Consider the following 22,003-nt stretch of genomic DNA (forward strand, 5'->3'; position numbering starts at 1 on the left):
AATGGCTTTTCAGCAATGTTTTAGCATCTTCATTTCTGCCATGTAAAATAATACAATAACATCTCTGTTTTCCAAGATGTAAGACAAAAATAAATTTGTTAAAATATTTTTTCTTACAATTATTTTTTAGACATATATAGCAACTAAAATGATAATGGGTTAGTCCTCAGTAACTACAAGGCACAAAATTACCTCCCCTGAAATGACAACGATCAATCATAACCTTTTTAAAAAAATTTTTTTTTAATTTATTTTTGAAAGAGAGACAGTGTGAGCAGGGGAGGAGCAGAGACAGAGGGAGACAAAGAATCTGAAACAGGCTCCAGACTCCAAGCTGTCCACACAGAATCAGTCATAACTTTAAGCAAAGTGAACTATGCCCACCCAGGAACGTTTGGTCGATGTGGATTTCCATAGTGCTCTGTGAGCAGAGGGCAACTGCCACTTACTCGACACCTGCCATATGCGGTGTCAAGGCAAGGTGATTTTATGTACATTCTTGTGTTTCATTCGAACTCCTTTAAGGTACATTGACTTGTCTGTGTCCCATAGCTCTTCAATGACTGTGTTTCTTCGATTCCTATCACCACCTATTCCCGTCCTTTTGCCAATCCACTTTTCCATAGTGCCTTTGCCTATATGACATTAGACTAATACCTTTGGTATCTTAGCCATCTATATTTGCTGCAGAGGATTAACATACAAAGCCAAACCAGTGGTTTAAAACTTGCTAAAACTTTTCCAAATTTTATTTCATAACTCCAATCAAATTCATATATTCATCTGCAATACACCCGGATCACTTCCTCGTGCTTCAGAAATACATTATAAGCCATTATTTTAAATTCTGAAGCTCCTCTTATAAACTGTAGCCCAAATAAAGAAATCGCGATGTACATACAAGAATGTGTTTCAATAGTTTAGATATAATTTCAAATTCAACTAGTGACTTTCGGGTGATTTATTTGTATTACCTTAATATTACTTAACAACATGATTTTTATTGCAGTTTATCACTGCTCCTGACATAGACAAACATGATTTGGTCTACGTCTGCATGATGCCAAAGTAATCGGATGAAATGTGGTAAATACAGCCAGTCATCCAGATGTTTTTGTATTTCCAGATGCTGGCTTCATAGATAAAACATCTGGATAACTATGATTTTGATTTTTCACTTGGATGCTTATTGTCACATGCTTATAGCCTTTCAATATACAATTAATCAACATTCAAAACATACCTGTACTTGTAGTCCATTCCACCTGAAAACATTCATTTTATGCCTAGTGTTTTTAAGTAGTGCACCATGTTATTATAACTATATGTAGCAACAGCAATTGAATACAGTTACAGTGAGTAGCACTTCTATGGCTGATTGTCTAAGAAATAGAAAATTCATAATTCTAAAATTCTTTCACAAAAATTCATCCAGGAACCAAACCAATGGTTGCAGTTCATTAATAGTTAGTAATATGAAACATAAGAAAATAGAAAGGGTATGAGAAAAAAAAAACAGGGTAAGGAGAACTCACACCCAAAGAAGAAAAAGTATAAGACAGGAAAAAAAAAAATCCCCTGATGTCATTAGCTTTGGTGACTCACCAAAACTAATACTGTGCTAAAATCCAGAGGCTTCCCTACATAAATACAGGTGACCTAAGGTGTCATTAATTCCTGACAGTCAGGGACAGTTTCACTCTGAACTACTCAATCTGCACAAACTGTCAAAAGTTCAGAAAAACCAAGTATTTAACTAATATTGGCAACAACAGCAGTATCTGTTTTCAAATAAGATCACATTCTGAGGTACTTCAACATAGGGTGTAGAACTTCAACAGAGGAATTTGTGTGTTGGGAGAGGTCACAATTCAAACCTAACAGACTCCTTCTTGGTTTGCTTTTCTGTCACCATCTCGAAGTTCTTAATGACTTTTGAACTAGAGGCCCCACATTTTTATTTTACAGCAGAACCCACGAACTATGTAGCCTTTCTGCATATAAGCCCTTAATTCCCATTTAAACTTTTTATAACTGATATACGTAGAATGAGTTCTTTTTTTCCTGACCAAAACCCAATTGATACACATACCCGAGAGAGGAAAGATTTGAGTAGAATATTCAAACAAGCAGACTGTTCAGTTCTGGGTCCAGCCCTCAGGCACATAGTTAAAGATATAGCAAAAATGGGGGCGCCTGGGTGGCTCAGTCGGTTGAGCATCCAACTTCGGCTCAGTTCATGACCTCACTGTCAGTGAGTGTGAACCCCACGTCAGGCTCTGTGCTGACAGCTCAGAGCCTGGAGCCTGCTTTGGATTCTATGTCTCCCTCTCTCTCTGCCCCTCCCCCACACTCTCTCTCTCTCTCTCAAAAATAAAGTAAAAACATTAAAAAAAAGATGTAGCAAAAATGAAGCTGGTGCAGAAGTTCCACACTCTTCAGTCTTGCCATAGGCGAGCTGGGAATTTGATATCACCCCAGATAGGTATTGGGATCCCAGGAGAGAAGCTGTCTCCACTTCCCTTATAGAACTTTGGAAAGACATCAGGACACACATAATTCCCAAGCCACTGTTGTACAGGATGGTAGAACAGAGAAAACTACACAGGACCTGGGTAGATGGAAATTAAATGGCTTTAAAGAGAATACTTATTGAAGCAAGCAAGGCAGCCAAATGCGCTCTCCAATTAGTCTAACACACACTCTTTGTATCATGTTGAGTTAGGGAATTATAAAAATTGTACCTGCTATTATTACTTCCCTTCTTCTTCTTTTCCTTTGCCATTCATCATGGAAGAGTAGAAAGAGTGTGGATTTTGTAGACAGACCACTTAGGACTAAGCTCTGCTCTGCCACGGCTAATACCAAGGTTGGATTATAGTAAATGCTCAATGAATGGTAGGTATTACCTATAATCTATTTGTTCTTTCCTATTACTTCTTCAATTCCTCTGGGTAGACAGAACTGTAAACGTTTTGAAGTCTTTGGAAACAAACATATCCCTGGAAGGGAATTTGGAATAGCTTCAGACTCAGTTAAAACAAATACAGATGGCATACTGAGAGTATAGGAGCCAGAGATGCACAAATTTGGAGCCGTCACTATACTAAATACGATTTTTAAAGGGGTGGGGGGGGGTACAATGGACATATAAGTAGCTAGTGAGCAATAGTAAATATATAGCCCAAGTTTGGTAGTAAATATTGGGATGGATCAATAGAGTTTAAATTAGGACAAAAGAAAGAAGGCAATAGGGGGCTTTTCCAGGACTGGAAAACTGCAACATAACAATTGCAGGTCAAGCACGAGAAGGGTTAGAGAACAATGCAGGCACATCAGTAGAAGAGCTCTCCACAAAGTCTAGGCCTATAAGGAGATATCGAGATAGAGAAGGAGATTTTGGACAGGAGGAGTATGGAGAAGCCAGATGGCTAATATTCTGCTAAAGATGAGGTAAGAATCCAACCGGAGCAAAGACATCAGAAGCGCAGGTTGTAGTGAGAACTTTGGTGGTAAAGTCGTTTTGGATGAGGAGAGGGACTAACTTGAAGCTGCATCGGCATGTCGCTGTGGCAGAATAGATGGAGGTCGCTGAAAACAGGAAGCTCAAGAAATTCTAAAAGCATATGGGCCATCAAATACTCCGGTAGCTCCTAAGTGGATTTGGATAAACTGAAAACTTCTCATCGTGGCATCAAAAAATCTTTGTAATACAGTTTCATTTCCTATCACGAATCTGTCATCACTCTATGTGCCAGTCTTATCAGATCATTTTCTTTTTCTCAAACCCACCATATCCCCCTACCCTCTAAGAGTTTAACATACTGATCCTTTCTCTCTCTCTCTCTCTTTCTCTCTCTCTCTCCCTCTCCCCCTCTCTCTCTTAGGTTCTTTCTTATTTGTCCATCTGATGAAGTCATCCTTTAAGACTTATGTGAAATGTCCCACCTTCAGTGAAGTCTCCCCTGATTTCCTTACTGGTTCCACCCTCTTGTGTTTTCATAGCACTTACAGCATTATATTTTATTATTTGTTACTTTCTTATCTCCAACAACTGCTTTAAAGACAAGGATCCTTGCTTTGATATTCATAGTAATAACTGACATTTTTTGAGAGCTTATTTCACATCAGGTACTGTGCTCAGCATTTTATGTACCTTATTTTATTTTGTGTGATCTTCAAAAAATTATCCATGAGGTACTACCATTATGCTCATTTTCTTCAGGATGAAACCGAAGCACAGAGAAGTTAAGAAACTGATGCAGACCAACAGGCTAGAGAGTGGTAGGGCCAGGATTAGATTACAGGCAGTCTGAATTCAGAACCTGTGCTATTGGCCATGAGGCTACACCACAGCCCCGTACATTATGTTCTTCAAAGATGTACATCCTCGGTGTGTAGCAAACACCTGCCCCGTGACAGGTGTTTAGCACAGTTTGCTGAATTGAACTGAATGTGAAGAAGTTGTCTGGGAAAGAGAAGTCACTGAGAATACTGAGAGTGTCCTGGAGGAGGTAATAGCTTACAAAGAAAAGAAAAGAGAAGCGTCAGTGGTAAGTGAATGATGAACCCGTGGTCTTTCAGAAGCAGGGGGTTAGTGAGAAAGCCAACCCTTCCTTCCTTGAGAATCAAGGAGAAGAAAAATCCTTTAATAAGGGTCGCATAGAAAGTGGTTTCATCAGATAAATGCCAAGTTCAAGTAAAGGCCAAGGAATTAAAGACACATTGGGAAAAAAAATAAAATGTTGTGTTTACTTGTGTTTAAGAAAAGACTATGGATGCAGCGCCTGGGTGGCTCAGCTGGTTGAACGCCTGACTTCGGCTCAGGTCATGATCTCATAGTTTGTGAGTTCAAACTCCACATTGGGCTCTGTGCGGACAGCTCAGATCCTGGAGCCTGCTTTGGATTCTGTATCTCCCTCTCTCTGCCCCTCCCCTGCTCATGCTCTGTTTCTCTCTCTCTCCCAAAAGTAAATAAACATTAAAAAAATTATAATAATAAAGACTATGGAAGCAGGGGCCATTCTAATGAATTTCAGGAAGCTTTTCCTGTGACATTTTCACATAAACTATACATTAGCAGTCTAACCTTAGGCCAGATTGCTCTTCTGAACCCAACTATCTATAGGTTGTCTTCTCGACATATCCCAACAGACATCATTCTACAATTCCAAATACAAATTCTCTCTCCTCAATCCACCCTCTCTCATCCCTGCCAAACTTCTTCTCTCAGTGAATGATATTATCTCCAAATAACCCAAGCCAGATTTCTAGGAGTTACCATTATCTTGGTATTATTTCCCACATTAGTCACCAAATCCTGTCATTTCTCCCTGGGAAACGTATCTAAAAGGCCATTGCTATTGCTACAACCTTATTCAGACCCTCAACATCTCTCTTCTTATCTTATTGCTTACTGGCCTCTCTCTTTCCAGGCATTCTCTACATTTCTGAGAGTGGTCATTATAAAATACAAATCTGATTATACCATTGCCTGTGCAAAGTTTGTAAATAGCTCCTCTTGTCTCCAGGATAAAGCCTTGGAATGTGGCAGAAGATTCAAAAAGATGAGGACTCTCCTGGTACCACCTACAATGACTCTCTTGCAGCTCCACTGTCTCATGTCTTTAGGCTGCACATAGGTGCCCCCCTTGCTTAAAATGCCCCATTCCTCATTCCTACTTCCTCCAGCTAATTCTAATTAGTTCTGAAAACCTGAATTTGAGCATCATGATGCCAGAAACTATACTTAACCACTTACATCTGCCTTGGGTGCCACTCCACAGTTCTTTCATAATTCCCTGTTACATAAAAGTATGTATTATATATTTGACTGCAAATGCTTATTTGTTTATATTATCTACAAAACTGCCAAAGTGATTTTTTTTTTGTCCTTTAACACTAAGATCTATAGCACATAGCACATACTCTTGAATATAGAAAATGCTCAATGAATTTTAAATGAATCATCCAGTCCTAGGTATAGATTAATTCACCCTCTCTCCCGAAAGGCAATCTGGTCTGCCAGGACAGGGGTCCTCAATGCTTCTGCGAGCCTGAGCTCACTCTCAATCAAAAACCGTAAAGGCAAATTCATGGCTTTGGCAAGCGTTTAAAACAAAACGTTGTTTCTGAATGACTGTGCCCTAAACTTCTGATCAGTGTTTAGAGACTGTGCCCCTCAATATGCATCTTTCAGCAATTACAAATCAATGTTAACATTCTGTGCCACGAGATAACACACATCGTATGTTATCAGCCTGGAGCAGGTCTTGTCACTGATGTTGTCCTCGTCACTCATTACAGTGGGGAGAGAGTGCACAACACGTGCCGTGTGGCCCTGATAGACTGCTCTGAACACCTTTCTCATTATCTTCAGAGCCCAGGCTTCAGAAATAATTGTACTCTCATTTTTGGTTAGCATGCTAAGTTTCAAAGTCTCCCGAATATATTTAATATCTAACAGGCCTCTATGCATATTTCCTTTTGAATAAGAATTATGTACACTGCACCTGAGTCCTTAAAGAATGATGAATTCTTACAGTTGTATCAATTACAACAATGATCAGTGCAAAGAGGTGTACGAACATTAGTTTCTATTACACGTATAGATTTATGCTACACTTTTCTCCTGTATATCACATTCACATATTTAACATCCTAAAGCAAAGAACAGAGGCCAAAGACTTCATTCTCTGATTAACAGTGTCAAACAAGCATTATATTGATTAGCAAGATGCTAATCAATGGGAAATTAAAGGCAGATTTCTTATTTTCAGTGGGAACATCTTTGGGGTTTTATCCAGTAAGATTTCTGGCTTGTGCATTTAGATAGACCTTTTCTAAGGAAACCAAAAAGTACCAAATACTTTTCACAAGACACTCACTTGAAGTAAAGTTTACAAGCCTAAGATTTGCCTCTGAAAGACAACTGAATTTTTTCAATTTGAGGACTGCTCTTTTCTCCATCATAAATTTACCATCTAGGAAGTATGATGCACTTTATAATCAAGAATGTCTTGGTGTTGTACTATATTTTAGTTGCAGAAGTTTTCTTTCTTGGCCTACATGAAATCAGTGTAATTATCAGTGATTAATTCTGATGAAATATGAAAACAGTTTCGTATTTTTACATTATTGTTTTACAATATTTATTGACTATATCTATTTTATTACTATTATTTATAAATATTATTAATAATTTATTATTACCAAAAGAGTCTCCTCCAGCATCCTGGCCTCCCTCTACCCAGGGACCAGGGCTCCCTGGTCTCTCACTGAAGGATCCCCCACACCGGCCCACCCACCTGGCCAAGGCAAGGCAGTCATATTCCCAACAGATGTGCCTTCTGGGGAACAGACACTTATAGCTAGGTTAGGGATGGAATCCCACACTTTGTTCCCTAAAGAGCCCACTCCGAGGAACTGGCATCTCTCCACGGTGGTCTTTCTGCAATGCTCTGGCTACCCAGAACTGCACTGCACCAGTATGTGTAACATGGCCTTCTCTCCAGGCCTTGGGCACCTGGAGGCCTTCAGGCCTGAGGTCTATGGCCCAGTCTCACATCTGGATAGCCTCGTGCGTGGAGGGGGACGCTCCTCCCACAAGACAATCTGATACTATGGCTACAGAGAAGAAATAGTCATTCCCCATTTGGAAGTGCTGCCCGATGGGGACCCAGGCCTCTCCAGGAATGAGGGATCCCAGATATCTCTCATTCCAGGGCACCAAGGCTTCAGAACTCCCGATGTGTCTGACTTCGGGGTGATAGGGTTCCTTTGTGAAGGTGCAGCCTTGGACGTTGGCAGACGCCTGGTTTTTGCCATAGAACACCATAGGGATCCAGCCTCTCCTGAACCTGGTCCTGGTCGGGTTCTGACCAGGGCTGGACGGGATTCCTGCTTGCTCCAGACAGCTGAAGTGGACCAATGTGCCCGATTAGCTCTCTGGCACCAAAGCCCCAGCAGCCAGGCCTATCCAGGTAGTAGGACCTCCTGGTATCTCTTGCTGGAGGACCAAGTATTAGTGCAATGAGGTGCACTAGCACTAGTTTCTATTACAGCTATAGATTTACGCTACATTTATGTCTCTTGTTGGAGGACCCCCAAGCAAGCCTGCCCCGCCTGGTCCTGGGAAAGCAGTCGAATTCCCCCAGATCTGCCTTCAAGGGGAACAGTCATCATTAGGTTGTTTAGGACGCGAAATTAGGCAGATGTCTATTTCCTACAAGAACCCGCTGTGGTGACCTGGCCTCTCCAGACCCAGGATGGCTTTCAGATCCCTGACCTCCCTGAACCGCACCCTTCGCAAGCCCAGTACATACCCTTTCAGCAAGTCTTGAACAGCCAGGACCCTCCAGGCCTGTGCAGCTAGGGCCTGGCGCCAACCACCTGCACATCCCCGGGGGGCAGGGTTGCCCAAACCCTGTGAGTCACTCTGAGGCGGGGAGCTGCATATTGGCGACAGTCCTCATTGGGACGTGATAGGGACCCAGGCCTTTCCAAGAACTAGGGATCCCCGATGTCTTTCATCCCAGGGTATACTGGTGCCACCAAGCACGGCTTCAGAGCTCGCGACATAACTGGCTTTCGGATGTCAGGGTTCTTTCTGAAGGTGCAGGCTTGAACACTGGCAGATGCCTGGCTTTCCCCCAACATCCCAGGGTAGGGAGCCGGCCTCTCCTGATCCAGGTCCTGGCCCGGAACGGAAACCGGGATGGGCGGGATTCCCGCTTGCCCGGAGCGCGGGGCAGGTCCCGCATGCGCAGTTGGCTCTCCTCCGGAGACCCCAGCGGCCACGCCATGCGCGGCAGCGCTCGCTTCCGGGGTCTCCTTTGTGGGGGGGGGGGAATCCCCAGGCCTGCGCGCCCCGCCCGGCAAGGCAGTGGGGTGCCCCCACGTCTGCCTTTGGGGAAATAGGGCACCACTGTGGATGGCGGGGCTTGCAACTGGGCAGTTGCCTTGTGTCTCCACGACCCTCGAACTCTCCCGTCTGTGGGCGCTGGTAATGGCAAGACACCCTGGTGCACAGTATGTAGTGTTTCTTTATGAATTAGTTTTATTAACTTGCCGTTAGAGACCTGGAAATCAATCTCTTCCGTTTCTACGGGCTTTACTTTCCCAGAGAGACCTCCCTGGAATAACCTCTGCCTTCAATCTTGACTTGTTTTTTGCTGCTTTTCTTAATTCCTGTCTCATTTGTCCTCTTGTCTGCTTCTATCAGCCGTGCAAGTTGAAGAATGTTCTTGGCACCATTTTAGCATTCCGATCTTTCTAGAAAAATCTTAGAGGCTAGAACTAGTTCTAGGACTAGAAAGACTGGCTCTTGTTTGTCAGCCCTAAGAGCAGAGAGTGGGGAGTGCATTCTTGTGCTTTTTGGTAGCAGTGATAATTTCAGGGGTAAGGTTGTCTGTTTGCGGAAATACTCTGCTTCCCCATGCCTGCTGCTTCTCCCAGCACTAACTCACCCTTCCTTCTTCTCCACACATTTTTTTTTTTCTAAATCCACCTGGATGCTCTTCCTCCCACTTTACTCCTATCATAAATGTCAGAACATGTCAAAAGACATCATTTTATTTTAAAACACATCCCTGGGGTGCCTGGGTGGCTCAGTCGGTTGGGTATCCTACTTAGGCTCTCGCGGTTCATGAGTTGGAGCCCCATATGGGTGAACTTGAGCCCTGCCCAGGATTCTCTCGGTCTCCTTCTGTCTCTGCCCCTCGTGTGATTCTCTCTCTTTCTGCCCCTCGCTCACTCACGCGCACGCTCTCTCTCTCAAAAGTAAATAAATAAATAAAATATATTCCTAGTTAATATGCATGACTTCCTCAATAGTAGCCTATATTTAATATGTATGTATCTGTGTATTTTTAGTATGTAACATTGGTAAGATATATATAAAGCTTAATTCGGAGTAACTCATTTCAAAGTCTCCGAGATGCTATGTTTGAAAAACACTCTACTTTTATAAATGGTTTCTATCTTGCTTAATTTTGAAGTTCCTTGGGATCATAATAGGAAAATCGTAATAGTTGCATTTTGTGCTAACTATGCCAATGTTCTACATTTCACACTTCTGTCATTATAATGTTTTAATCATAACAAATATCTTTCTTGTGTTTTTGTTTATTAGGATAATTGTCATTCCTGAATATTTGAGATGTTATAGTATTAATACATTCTTAACTCCTTGGTTTTATGATACGGTGGCTTCAGAAATTAAATCCTTGCCTACACATATGGCAACTTTCCCATTTAAACATGTAAATAGAGCACAGAGATTATGATCTCAGTTAATCTGTTACTGAGTATGGTTCTAATATATTCCAAAAAGAAAGCAATTCAGTATAAGAGAAGGATACCTATAAAAAGTATAGGTAAAGATTGTTAAACACTAGCATTTATACTAGCAGCAATATTTGAAGATATTAAAATAGTGACAGCCTGCATTTTCATGGCTTCATAGTTTATGGGAAAACTTTCAGTAAATCATTTCATTGCCACCGTGACCCTGAGAGTTAGTTGATATTATGCCTGTATGTTAGAGTGAGGACCCAGAAGCTCAGAACTATTTATCAATATCAAAGCACTTTCTTAGAAACCACTAGAACACATCAAAGCTGGGACTGGGAGCCCTGTCTTCTGCTCTCAAATTCCACAGCCTTTCCACTACACCCATTCTTCATATTACTACATATATTTTGGCTCATCCCCTCCTCACTCAGACCTGCACACCCACCCTGCTGATGGCTAGGAAATCACTAAGAGCAGTAGTCAGACAGAGGGGGTTTAAAATGGAGCATGCCATTCACAGCTACTCGCTAAACCACAAACCAGCCGTCAAAGCAAAGATGACAGAGGAGACATTCACCCCTCGCTAAACCCTCTGCAGTCCTTCTCCCTTGCTCTTCAGCTCGTTCTTATTCATACAATAAAAGTACTAATAAACGTAGTCAGAGGGCAGAAGTTTCAGTTGAACATTCTGAACGAAATGCATTGCTGCTCTGCTCGTAGGCCACCTTTTCTGTGAAGATTTTCCTGATCCGAAGCAGCGTCATTGGCTCCTTTCTTTGTGCTGCGTCAGCATTCTGGTCAGAGAGCGATTGTAAGTTTTGTTTGCCTGCCTTCTCCCTGGGTAAACTGTGAGTATTTCGTCAGGGATAAATTTTGTCCTCGTCATTTTTATGTCTCCGTGGTCTGGCACAATGTCCAGTGCCATGGAAGCATGTCCTGAATATTTGCTGAGTGAATAGTATTTGTTACTTTGTGCGCTCATTCAACAAACACTTGTCAAAGCCAGAAACTTCATTTCTTCATAAAACTGTTTCAGATGGCTCTAGTTCTGAGCAAAAGCCGGAATACGTGTGAATTTTCTTTTATATGACACTACAGAAATGATCAGTTTCATCATTAAGAGCATATAGAAAAACAGTCATTTTCCTTTGATAACATGAAGATACAACCCATGAAATCCAAATGTTTTCTTTTGCCTGCTACCCATTATTTGCCTTTTGGGTGTGAAAGATATTTGTTATGGATATATATATTATGTGGGGAGTAAAATGTGAGGTATTTAGATAGATGCTCACAGAAACAATATTTAAGTGTCCTTTAAACTCATGTCTTACAGCGGGGGAGCCTGGGTAGCTCAGCTGGTTAAGTGTCCGACTTCGGTTCAGGTCATGATCTCATGGTCTGTGAGTTTGAGCCCCGTGTCGGGCTCTGTGTTGACAGCTCAGAGCCTGGAGCCTGCTTTGGATTCTGTGTCTCCCTCTTTCTGCCCCTCCCTGGCTTGCTCTCTGTCTCTTTCTTTCTCTCTCAAAAATAAACATTAAAAAGATTTTAAAAAACTCATGTCTTACATATTGTATATCTTTATATAAATATGGACTGTTAATAATTATTCCCAATAAATTGACTTAAGTTCATCAAATGGTTTATTTGTTAACTTTGTAATCAGCAAAAACTTTCAATAATAATGGTAATCATAATGATAATAACAATTTTTCTCGTGAAAAAGCTTATATTTTATGATACACAGTACTTTTATTTCCCCCAAATTATTTTCATCACCATCAAGTTATCTATATGAATTGTCATGGAAAAATGGTATTAAAAAAGTATTTAATTGATCAAAAATATATTTAGAGAAGATAGAACATTAAGCCTAGATTCAAATCTCCTCATTGCCTGAAATTCAAATTGTGCTTTTGATAAATGCTACTGTAATGGCAGGGTTAGTGCCAATGACTGTCAGAGTTAGTGACATCATACCTGTTAGTCTGTCAGAACGGATGAGGAATATTGGAGAAGGCACAGAGAAGAACATAAAAAGTTATTAATAGAAGAAGGTCTGATAGGAAACTATAAATGAGTAATTTATATGTAATTCAAAGGCGTAGAATAAGTTTCAAGTGTGCCTGTGAAAGACTGTATGAAAATATGGTTGATACAAACTACTGAGGAACACTGTTGTTGGAACTATTCTGAACAGACCTGTCCTGAATAATCTAGACCTCCCACCAGAGGGCAATAGAGAGCAGGTCAGGGAAGGTATGCTCACGTTTTCTTTGCATGATCCATGATCCTTCTGTGTTCATTCCTATCTTAATTAAATGTTAAAGGGGGGAAAGGTGTTAACACTTGATACTTTTATTTTGTTCTTTCCCATGTAATAATAGTCCATTCACTTGGACTATTGTATTATTGGGCGCTCTGATTCTACCCTAACAACCCCCTTCAGTATATACTCAACATAACAAGGAGAGTGATTTTCTTAAAATGTAAGTCAAATCATTCCAGTCCTCTGCTCAAAACTATCCAACAACTTCCCATCTTATTAAGAGCAAGAGAGAAAGTCCTTCCAGCCGCCCACAAGCCCCAATAGTCTGACCCTATTATGTCTTCTCCTTGCTCGCTCCATTCCTGTCACATCAGCTTCATTGCTGCTTTTCAGACTTTCCAGTACTCTTTACCTAAGGGCCTTCACATCTGCTGTTCCTCTGCCTGGATGCTATTCCACAAGACATTTGCTAACTCCCTTCCTTACCTATCTAGAATTTTATTCATGTGTAACCTTCTTAGTAGCGCCTTCCCTGGTCATTCTACCTGAAGTTCAGTTCCTAATTCCCCTTATTTGTTTTACTTTTCTCCACTGTGCTTATCACCACCTAACCTACTATGTATTTTATTTATTACTATTTTATACATGTCTGTCTCTTCCCTCTAAGATGGAAGAGGACTTTTTCATCACCTCTTTATTCTTATATTTACAGAGCCTATAACAATGCTTGGCACGTTGCAGGAACTCAATCTATATACACACCTGAGCGTATACAGGTGTCTGTGTGTTTTGACAACATTAATGGCTGGGTGAATTCAACAGGTACTTATTTATTTTTTATTTTTTTAATATTTATTTATTTTTGAGAGGGAGAGAGACAGAGTGTAAGCCAGGGAGGGGCAGAGAGAGAGGGAGACACAGAATCCGAAGCAGACTCCAGGCTCTGAGCCCAAAGCAGGGCTCGAAAACATGAACTGTGAGATCATGACCTGAGCCGAAGTCAGATGCTCAACCTATAAGCCTCCCAGGCGCCCCTCAACAGATACTTATTTTTATCCATATCATCTATCCAAGACTGTTACTAGCAAAAAATACTACACACATACACACACACAGACACCTTTGTGTTGTCACATGAAAATGCACATAATTGTCTACATCAGTGGTTTCTCAAAGTGTGGTCCCCAAACCAGCAGAAGATCAGCATCAATATTGCATGGGAACTTGTTAAAAATGCACGGACCCCACCACAAATCTACTGAATCAGAAACTGTATTTTTAAACTTTATTTATTTATTTTTGATGGGGGTGGGCAGTGAGAGGGGCAGAGAGAAAGGGAGAGAGAATCCCAAGAAGGCTCTGCACTGTCAGCCTGGTGTGGGGCTCAATCCCAAGAACTGTGAGACCATGACCTGAGTTGAAATCAAGAGTCAGACGCTTAACTGACTGAACCACCCAGGTGCCCCAGAACCTGTATTATAATAAGCTCTCTGGGTGAGTCTGATGCATGCTAAAGTTTGAGAACCACTGATAGAAATAAGTTTATTGAGCTGGAATAGGCAATTGGACTTTTAATGCATTCTTATTTTTCATGTTAGAGATTTCAAGTTTTGCTTGGATAAAATAAGCTTGGAAATATTCTGGCTTTAATAAATGCCAAGTGAGTCGTCTTCTTAGTGAGCCCTACACCTACCTTCCCATTCATCCCTGCAGTCACTCTTCCTGGCCAGGTCCTAATGTCTTATCCCTGGTCTGGATGGCTTTCTAACTGAGTAGTCTCTCCATGTGCTAACTAGTCTTCTAACTAGTCTCCATACACTAACACATTTTCGTGAATATAAAATGAATTTTTCGTATGTTGTCATCCTTGAAATAAAGATGCATCTTGCAATCAATAAGTAAATTTAATGGTGTTTCTTTTCTTATTTTCCAAAAGATTATTTTTATGCCAAAGACCTATTTTTTAATGAAGGAAGTAAGATATTTTCCTACACTGTTTTGCTTCATCATGCATCAGATTGGCCTGGTCCTGCCCTCTTGTAGCCCCATTTTTCTCATGCTTCAGGCACCCTAACATGAAAACTGTTCATTTGTCAATCTGCTAATTTTAAGAAAGCCCTCAGTGAAAGAACGGTATACTGCATAAACTTGAACTAAAAGCAGCTACGAGCTCATGTATTCTTTCCATTCAAAAAGTCTGCAGCTGCTTCCTTTCTGCTTAAGTTGGAGTTTTTGCTTATGCCTGGCATTTTCTCACCAGTTCTGCCTCTCTCTGAGCCTATTTCTGCAGTTCATGAATCACCACGTAGGAAGCACAGTGGCGTGCACAGAGAAGGATTCCCGCAGTGTGAACCCCCTCTCTGCGGGCTACTGCTCTTTTCCCTCTTCTCCCTCTCTCTGTCTTTTAAAATTTATTATGTTTTCTTACTTTGCTGCACTGAGGAGCGCAGGCTTTTTCCTGTAAGCCAGGTTCTTTATGATCCTCTAAATTTGGATGTAGCACACGGCAGCTGGGTTATAGTAGTTTCCAGGATTCATTGGGAGGTCTGGGTTCAGGCAGAGCATCTATGCATCCATGCTGATTACTAATAGTCTTCTTCCCTTCCCAACTCCAGCTTTTCCCTTGTTCCTAGAGACCTTCTTTGGGTTTCTCATTAATTGGCCTTGGTCCTATAGACCTTCTTTGGGTTCCTCATTCATTACCACAAACACTGGTCGCCATGGGATAGCACTGAAGCAAAGCAAGCCTCCTTGTGGGTCTAAATGATGGGATATTGCAAGAAAAGTTTCTAAATTAAGTTCACATAAACCAAACTCCTGGCTCCCAGCCCTACCTATACATTAGAATCGTCAATTAAATTTGACTCTCTGAAGGTGGAATCTGAGCATCTTTGTTTCAGATCTCCCTGGGTAATGGCTAATGCCTAGTCAGGGCTGGGAACCACTGATGAGCTCCCAGAATGCAGGCTATTTTACTTGTGGAGATTGGTGATCAAGACGAAAATCACACCTTTGTGTCCAAATAAGCCTAACCAGCTAATATCAGACATAATTCTTACTGCCTGATGAGTCTGTCACTTAAACTCTGCAAGCAAGTTATATTTATGTCAACAGAGCTAAAATAATAAAAGTTAGTTGATTTCTTAGAGGGCAAGAGAAGAACATAGTCAAATAGGGAACAACTCTATTATACCAGGGTTTGGACAAGGGAGGTGACCTCATTGTGGGCTTTGAGCTAACGTTATGGTGAGAAAAAGGCATTGATTTTCATTGGGCCCAGCAGGGATATGATTTATCCACAGTATAAATTAATTCTTTGTAGAGTAAAATGTCTTATAATGGAATTTTACTATATTTCCCATTTGGAATATACTCTTGACATCTTTTATGCCTAAATTTATGCCACTGAAAGGATTCATTACAATCCAATTAATTGAAATGTAAAAAATAAAAACATACCTTGTACAACATCATTTCTCAAGCTGTGTTTTGCCATTATGAGACTATTTAAGAACACTGTAGCTAAAATGGCTGAAACATTTCTTTGATCTCATGTCTGTTTCTTTCAGTCACCATTCGCAATATTGTACGAGCAGCAGGAAATAGAAGATACTATCTTAATTAAACCATAGTGGGTTTTAAATGTGTCCATTATAAACAAAAGCAATCCCACACCAGCTCCACAAAAGTTTATTTTTTTTAATCAAAAATTTTAAACATTGAAATTCAATTGCTGTAACTCAGTTTTAAAAAAATAGACATGATAATTTGGCATATAGATAAGGAGCTTTTCACGTATGAGTACTGTTTTATAACCCCCTTTACTGTTCCTCATAACTTTTAGCTTAGTACTGTAATTAAAGGCAATCAATAAAATAATTTTCCACTTAACACAGCATTCTACCAACACAAAGCATAGAGAAGATAAACTCTTAATATGTTTACCTCAGTTTCATTACCACACAGGGTGTCCAGAAATATATGGAAAAATTAGAAAATTAAAACAATTCAGTAACAGTTTATTAAACAGCCATTATTGGCTATGCTGGGCACTTTGGGAATAGTGCCTTCTCTTAATACAATGACTGACATATAATAAATACCCAAAAAGGACTGATGAGTTAAAGCATAAACATAATACATGACTTCTGTCCTTTAGGAAGTAATACAGTGGGACGAGACAAAAACACAGATCTCTGAAGAACAGGACAAAGTTCACGAATAGAGGCGCAAACCACTACGGAAGTAATAAATAATTACTATTGCAGTTAAAAGTGCTATTTCAGCAGATGGTAAATCAGAAATGCTTCTTGAGTTAGGCGAGAGTTGAATGAAGTATTGAAAGTACAGAACGTCACAGAGTGGACACTGAATTGAGGGAGGGAGGGAAACCATTTGAACAGAAGATGAAGACAGTTCAGGAAATGGAATGCTCTGGTGGAAGGAGGTGTGGAGATACGATTACAATGTAAGGGACAAATTGTGGAGGGTTTTTAATGAGACGTGAAAATTATTCTCGTGTGGTGGGAAGCTCTCAGGTTTCTTCAGAAGGGAATGGCACACTCAGATCTATTTTAGAAGGATGATTTCAGAGGCACTGTTCAGAACAACCTGGAGAAAGCAGAGGCCGGAAATAGAATCTAGGAGGTTGTATAGTAAGTATACAAAAGATGATGAGGACATGAGCCAAGGTACTGTTAACAGAGTGGATAAGCTCAATTTGGAAGACATGTTGGATGTCCAGATAGATTTTGAATATTCGTTTTAGGTGAGGATTGAGGGAAAGGGAGCAAATTTCATGTCAGAGCAACTAGGGAAATGGCTATTTTATAAGAGATGTTTCCAGAATGTGTAATATTAGAAAAATGACATACTGGTATATATTTTGAAGAGAAATACTTTACAAATAATTATATTGCTTAACATACATGGAAAAAGAATGACAAGAAAAAGAAGTAAGTGTGAAAGCGTTGAGAGAAGGCAAGTTGAAATTCAAGTACCACGGGAGGTTATAAAAGTGGCAAGCGATAAGGGAAATGTGGCATTAAAATGTGAAAAATGTCACAACAAGGTGAGTCAGGAAGCACAGGAAAGTGGCCAGCAGAAGTCAGAATGAATGAATGGGAGAAAGCATGGATTAGTGTAGAGAATCCAGAGAGTGAAACAGTGCATCAGAGATGGTCACCATGAAGAAATGACCTAAATGGGTAACTGGTTCTGGAGGATAGGGAGCAGAGAAGGTAATAAATAACATGTAACCTTTTAGTGAATGAATGGTCAACTCGTTACTCTGTACTGAAATACCACCTCAACAGAAACTTGGTGAATAGCTATGAGGTACTATTATTTACTGTTTCCAAGAAATTAAACAAGAAGTGACTTTATTAATAAAATTGTGGTTTAACTCATTTACCATAGTACATCAGCCTTGCCATCACTGATCTGTTGATCACACCTTAGAACCCACTAACATGTATCCGTTCCATGGCCTGCTTTCCCGGTTGGCTGCAATGTCAGGCTTTGGACATTAGCTGATAGGCACACTTTAGCTAAGACAAAAGTAATCTTCTCTTGACGAAACTTGAAGTGCCCTGACCTGGAAAGCTAGGCCTCATAGGGCCCACTAATTCTAGACTGAACTTCAGATTTAAATAATGTAAGGGCTCTATTTAAAACGACAACAGTGACATCTGGCAAATGGTTAAGCCCAGTGGACTTTTAGTAGTCTAGGATGCTTTCTAATTCCTGCCAAGACCATATTCATAAACAAGCGGCTAAGACAAAAAGTCACCTCTGCTTCTGTCATATTAAAGAAAGGGAAAGCTGATTACGTCCTCTGGTATTCAAACGTGATAGCACTTACCAGAATAATCACGGGGGCAGATACAAGTGTATCTTCCTATCTCATTGAGGCATGTAGCTTCATTCTTGCAGGGATCTGAGACACATTCATCCACTTCCAGCTCACAGTGCCTGCCCTGATATCCTGGGACACAAAAGCAGGAATAGCCATCCATTCCATCCTGGCACACGGCTCCGTTGTGGCAAGGGCTAGAAGCACACGGATCATGACCCTTTTCACAGAATCTTCCAGCATATCCTTCTGGGCAGATGCAGACGGGGTGAACAGGGTCCTGATGGCAAACACCTCCGTGTTGGCAGGAGCTTGTGCCACAGAAAACAATGGCAGTTTCACAGGTTGTCCCACTAAAACCAGGAGGACATTTGCAGAGAAAGCTCCTTTCTCCTGGGGTATTCACACATGTGGCATTTCCTTGACAGGGATTGGAGAAGCATGGGTCTTTCATGTTGTCACAGTCTTTGTCCAAATCAATCGCTGTGTCCGAACAGTGGCAACTGTTGTCCTTTGAAGTATTACTGCAGGTAGAATTGTTTCGGCAAGAACTTGCGAGGCACCTGGTGTCATTTTTATTGCCAGAGGAATCTAGAAGGAAATAAAAGATGTCAAGATGTTTACAAATAAATGGCTGAGGGTAAAAATAAAGATCTTCTTTCTGCTTCCGCGCACCTCAAAGAAACTCATTAATGAAATATAGTTGGCTGCATTCTAATGATGAGTTTTAGCAAATGATGTCCAATGATGAGGTCTTTCATTAATGATGGTTTGTCATATAGTTGGTAATGAGAAACAAAAGTAGCTGGTTTCAGATTCTTTGCTTTTCCTCCACTTCCCTTTCTCGGGGCCAAGTGAGCAATGGAATGCATTGAAGCAACTGTTAAGTTGTCTCACACACACACATTTTTGAAATTCACATTCTCCCATGGAGGATCCTGGAATATACTGGGAAATGATGTACAAAATTGTCTCTGAATATATTGCCTAACTAAAACTAATATTCAAATGAATGACTCAGTTTATGACTGCTTTGTCACAGTTACCCTTTGTATTCTAAAAAGAAAAGCATAGGAAGATGAAAATACTAAAAGAGGATAGAGGGCCAACTATTTATTGAAGGCTTGCCAGGTATTTCACATATATTATTCTAACCCTCATAGCAACACAGTGTTACTATGTACAGTTTACAGATGACAGATTAAATAAATCCCTCTGCAAGGAAACAGATGTAGTCAAGTTCATGCACTTTTATTTTCCTATGGACTTGTGTTTTTATATGCATCTCTGTTCTAGGGATACATTTTTTTGAAATTCTAATTGGAATAATAACCAACAGAAAAACAATAATTCTTTAATTTGTTGACAAACTCATTAGCTATGTATATGCATATAGGTTGTCCCTAAATATAAATAGATTATGATCACAGCATAGTTATTTTCTCAATCGTGTATACTGAGAAGCCTTATGATTTCTCAACTCAATTGTATTTTCCCATGAAACACTGTCTTGCATGTGGATTCATCTACTATATCATTCTCTTATTTTTACTTTCTTTTTCTCAGTATTGCTCACAAATATAAGAGTGGCAACAGTACAGGCTTGTAATAAAAAAAAGTTACAAAACGGGGAGTTTGCTCTTAGGATATGAGACATAAATCAACTGTTGTTGGGAGAAAATAGTGTGCAAACTTTGAGAAATATGGAATGACAAGTCTTTTCCCTCTCTTCCTGCAAAAGAAGAGGTGATTCTTGTAACCTGGTGTGGCCACAAGCAGGGTGATGAGAAGATACTTAAAAGAAATGATGGACTGGTGTGTCATACAAGAGTGAGAATATGCTCATAATTATCTTCTCTGGAGTCTTTCTGGCAGCCAACAATTTTCCTCCAGTGCCTACACATAGAAAGTTAACATATGCTTATAAGAGCACCTGGGTGGCTCAGTCAGTTGAGCGTCTGACTTCGGCTCAGGTCATGATCTCACCGTTCGTGAGTTTGAGCCCCACATTGGGCTCTGTGCAGACAGTTCAGAGCCTGGGGGCTTACTTCACATTCTGTGTCTCCCTGTCTCTCTGCCCTCCCCTGCTCGCACTCTGTCTCCCTCTCTCTCTCAAAAATAAATAAACAGTAAAAAAAGAAGAAGAAGAAGAAGAAGAAGAAGAAGAAGAAGAAGAAGAAGAAGAGAAAGAAAGAAAGAAAGAAAGAGAAATTAACATATGCTTATATATTATCAGGAGGGTTGATCAGAGAGCCAACATTTTCTACTCCCTATGAGAAAACTCAACTAATCATCCTTTTACTTTAGTTTTAGTCTTTTTGTTTTTTTCAGATGCTGGCTTTCCTGTCACATCTTCAAATGTGATATCTTAGCTGCAGTGTCACTTCCTGAGAGCTTTCTCTGAACTCCTTTTCTAAATTTTGTTGTTTTATTTGCTATGTTACATATGCTGTTATTTTTTTCTGTATATGTTTGTTTTCTGTTTTCTTCATTAGAATGTTAGTTCTTTGGAGGAAAGGAGGAAACCTTGTCTGTATTTCCTGGGTCTGCAATATTACTCATCACGTAACAGGTGTCCATACATATTGGAAGGAAGGGGGAACATGTCACAACCGAAACATGGAAAGGTGCTGTGAAATCACATGTGTCAGGGAAAGCATACCAGGAAAAGCCTCACTGAAGAAAGGGTACTTGAGATTTTTTTTTTTTAATGAATGCAAGGGGAGGAAAGATATTATTTGCACACAAAAGAACTAACGCATGAGGGGTATTGGCATTCTTGGCAATACTAAGAAAATTGTGAGAGGGTGTGGGGCATGAAATGGGGAGGGATATGAAGAAATATTTAATAAGTTCAAACTTTTGGAAGCATTTAAAGTTCTTGTGTCCAAGCTGAAAAAACTCAGTTGAATACTACAGCTGTCCTCTTAACTGCACCAGCAAGGGAAGGCATTATTAAAATTTGGTTTTCCATTTATTTTTGTTTTGTTTATTTTGTTAGTGGTGATGGTGATGCTGTTGGTTGTTTCCTTCATTAATCATCAAGCATTATCACTGAAGCCATGAAATAAAGAATTAGTGTGGGAAGACAGCGAAGGAAATTGGCATTTATACCCAACGCCTTTCCAATGCAACTTTTAAAATAGATTTCTAACAATATTTGTGTAAAGCGTTTTACAGATGGAAAGTTAAGCTTTGTAAGGACTAAGTCATTTGAATGGTGTCAAAGAGAGGAAGGATTTGAATCTCTGATTTGTTTGGTTCTAAAGTCCATTTCTTTTTGCTGTATTATTTTGGAAGTTAGGATACTTACTGGGTAGGGTTTCTGATGTAAACATGATGATATTCACATTAAGTGTTTTATTCTGTTCTTTTCCAAAATTCATGAAAGACGTGAAGGGATAACAAATAAGCACATTGAAAAATACTCAACATTATTTGCCATCAGGGAAACAGAAATTAAAAACAGTATCACTACTTACCCACTAGAAAGAGCAAGTGACAAAAATTGGCATTACTAGGTGCTCACAGGGTGTGGAAAAAATGGAAGTCTTATTCAAGTCCTCTCTGTCTCTCTGTCTCTGTCT

The 22,003-nt window shown here is 40.2% G+C and overlaps 1 protein-coding gene across 1 annotated transcript in view; it reads right to left on the bottom strand.

Annotated features, from left to right (window-relative positions):
- Positions 1 to 19,067, bottom strand: part of CRB1 (crumbs cell polarity complex component 1) — a 143,668-nt gene extending 124,601 nt beyond the window's left edge. Inside the window, exon 1 of the mRNA XM_027074600.2 lies at positions 18,426 to 19,067. Within this exon, the coding sequence (XP_026930401.2) occupies positions 18,426 to 18,870 (445 nt within the window). The 5' untranslated portion in view covers positions 18,871 to 19,067. The remainder of the gene's footprint in view (positions 1 to 18,425) is intronic.
- Between the last annotated feature and the right edge of the window lie 2,936 nt (positions 19,068 to 22,003).

The sequence above is a fragment of the Acinonyx jubatus genome, chromosome E4 (assembly GCF_027475565.1).
Source record: "Acinonyx jubatus isolate Ajub_Pintada_27869175 chromosome E4, VMU_Ajub_asm_v1.0, whole genome shotgun sequence".
Classification (NCBI taxonomy): Eukaryota; Metazoa; Chordata; class Mammalia; order Carnivora; family Felidae; genus Acinonyx; species Acinonyx jubatus.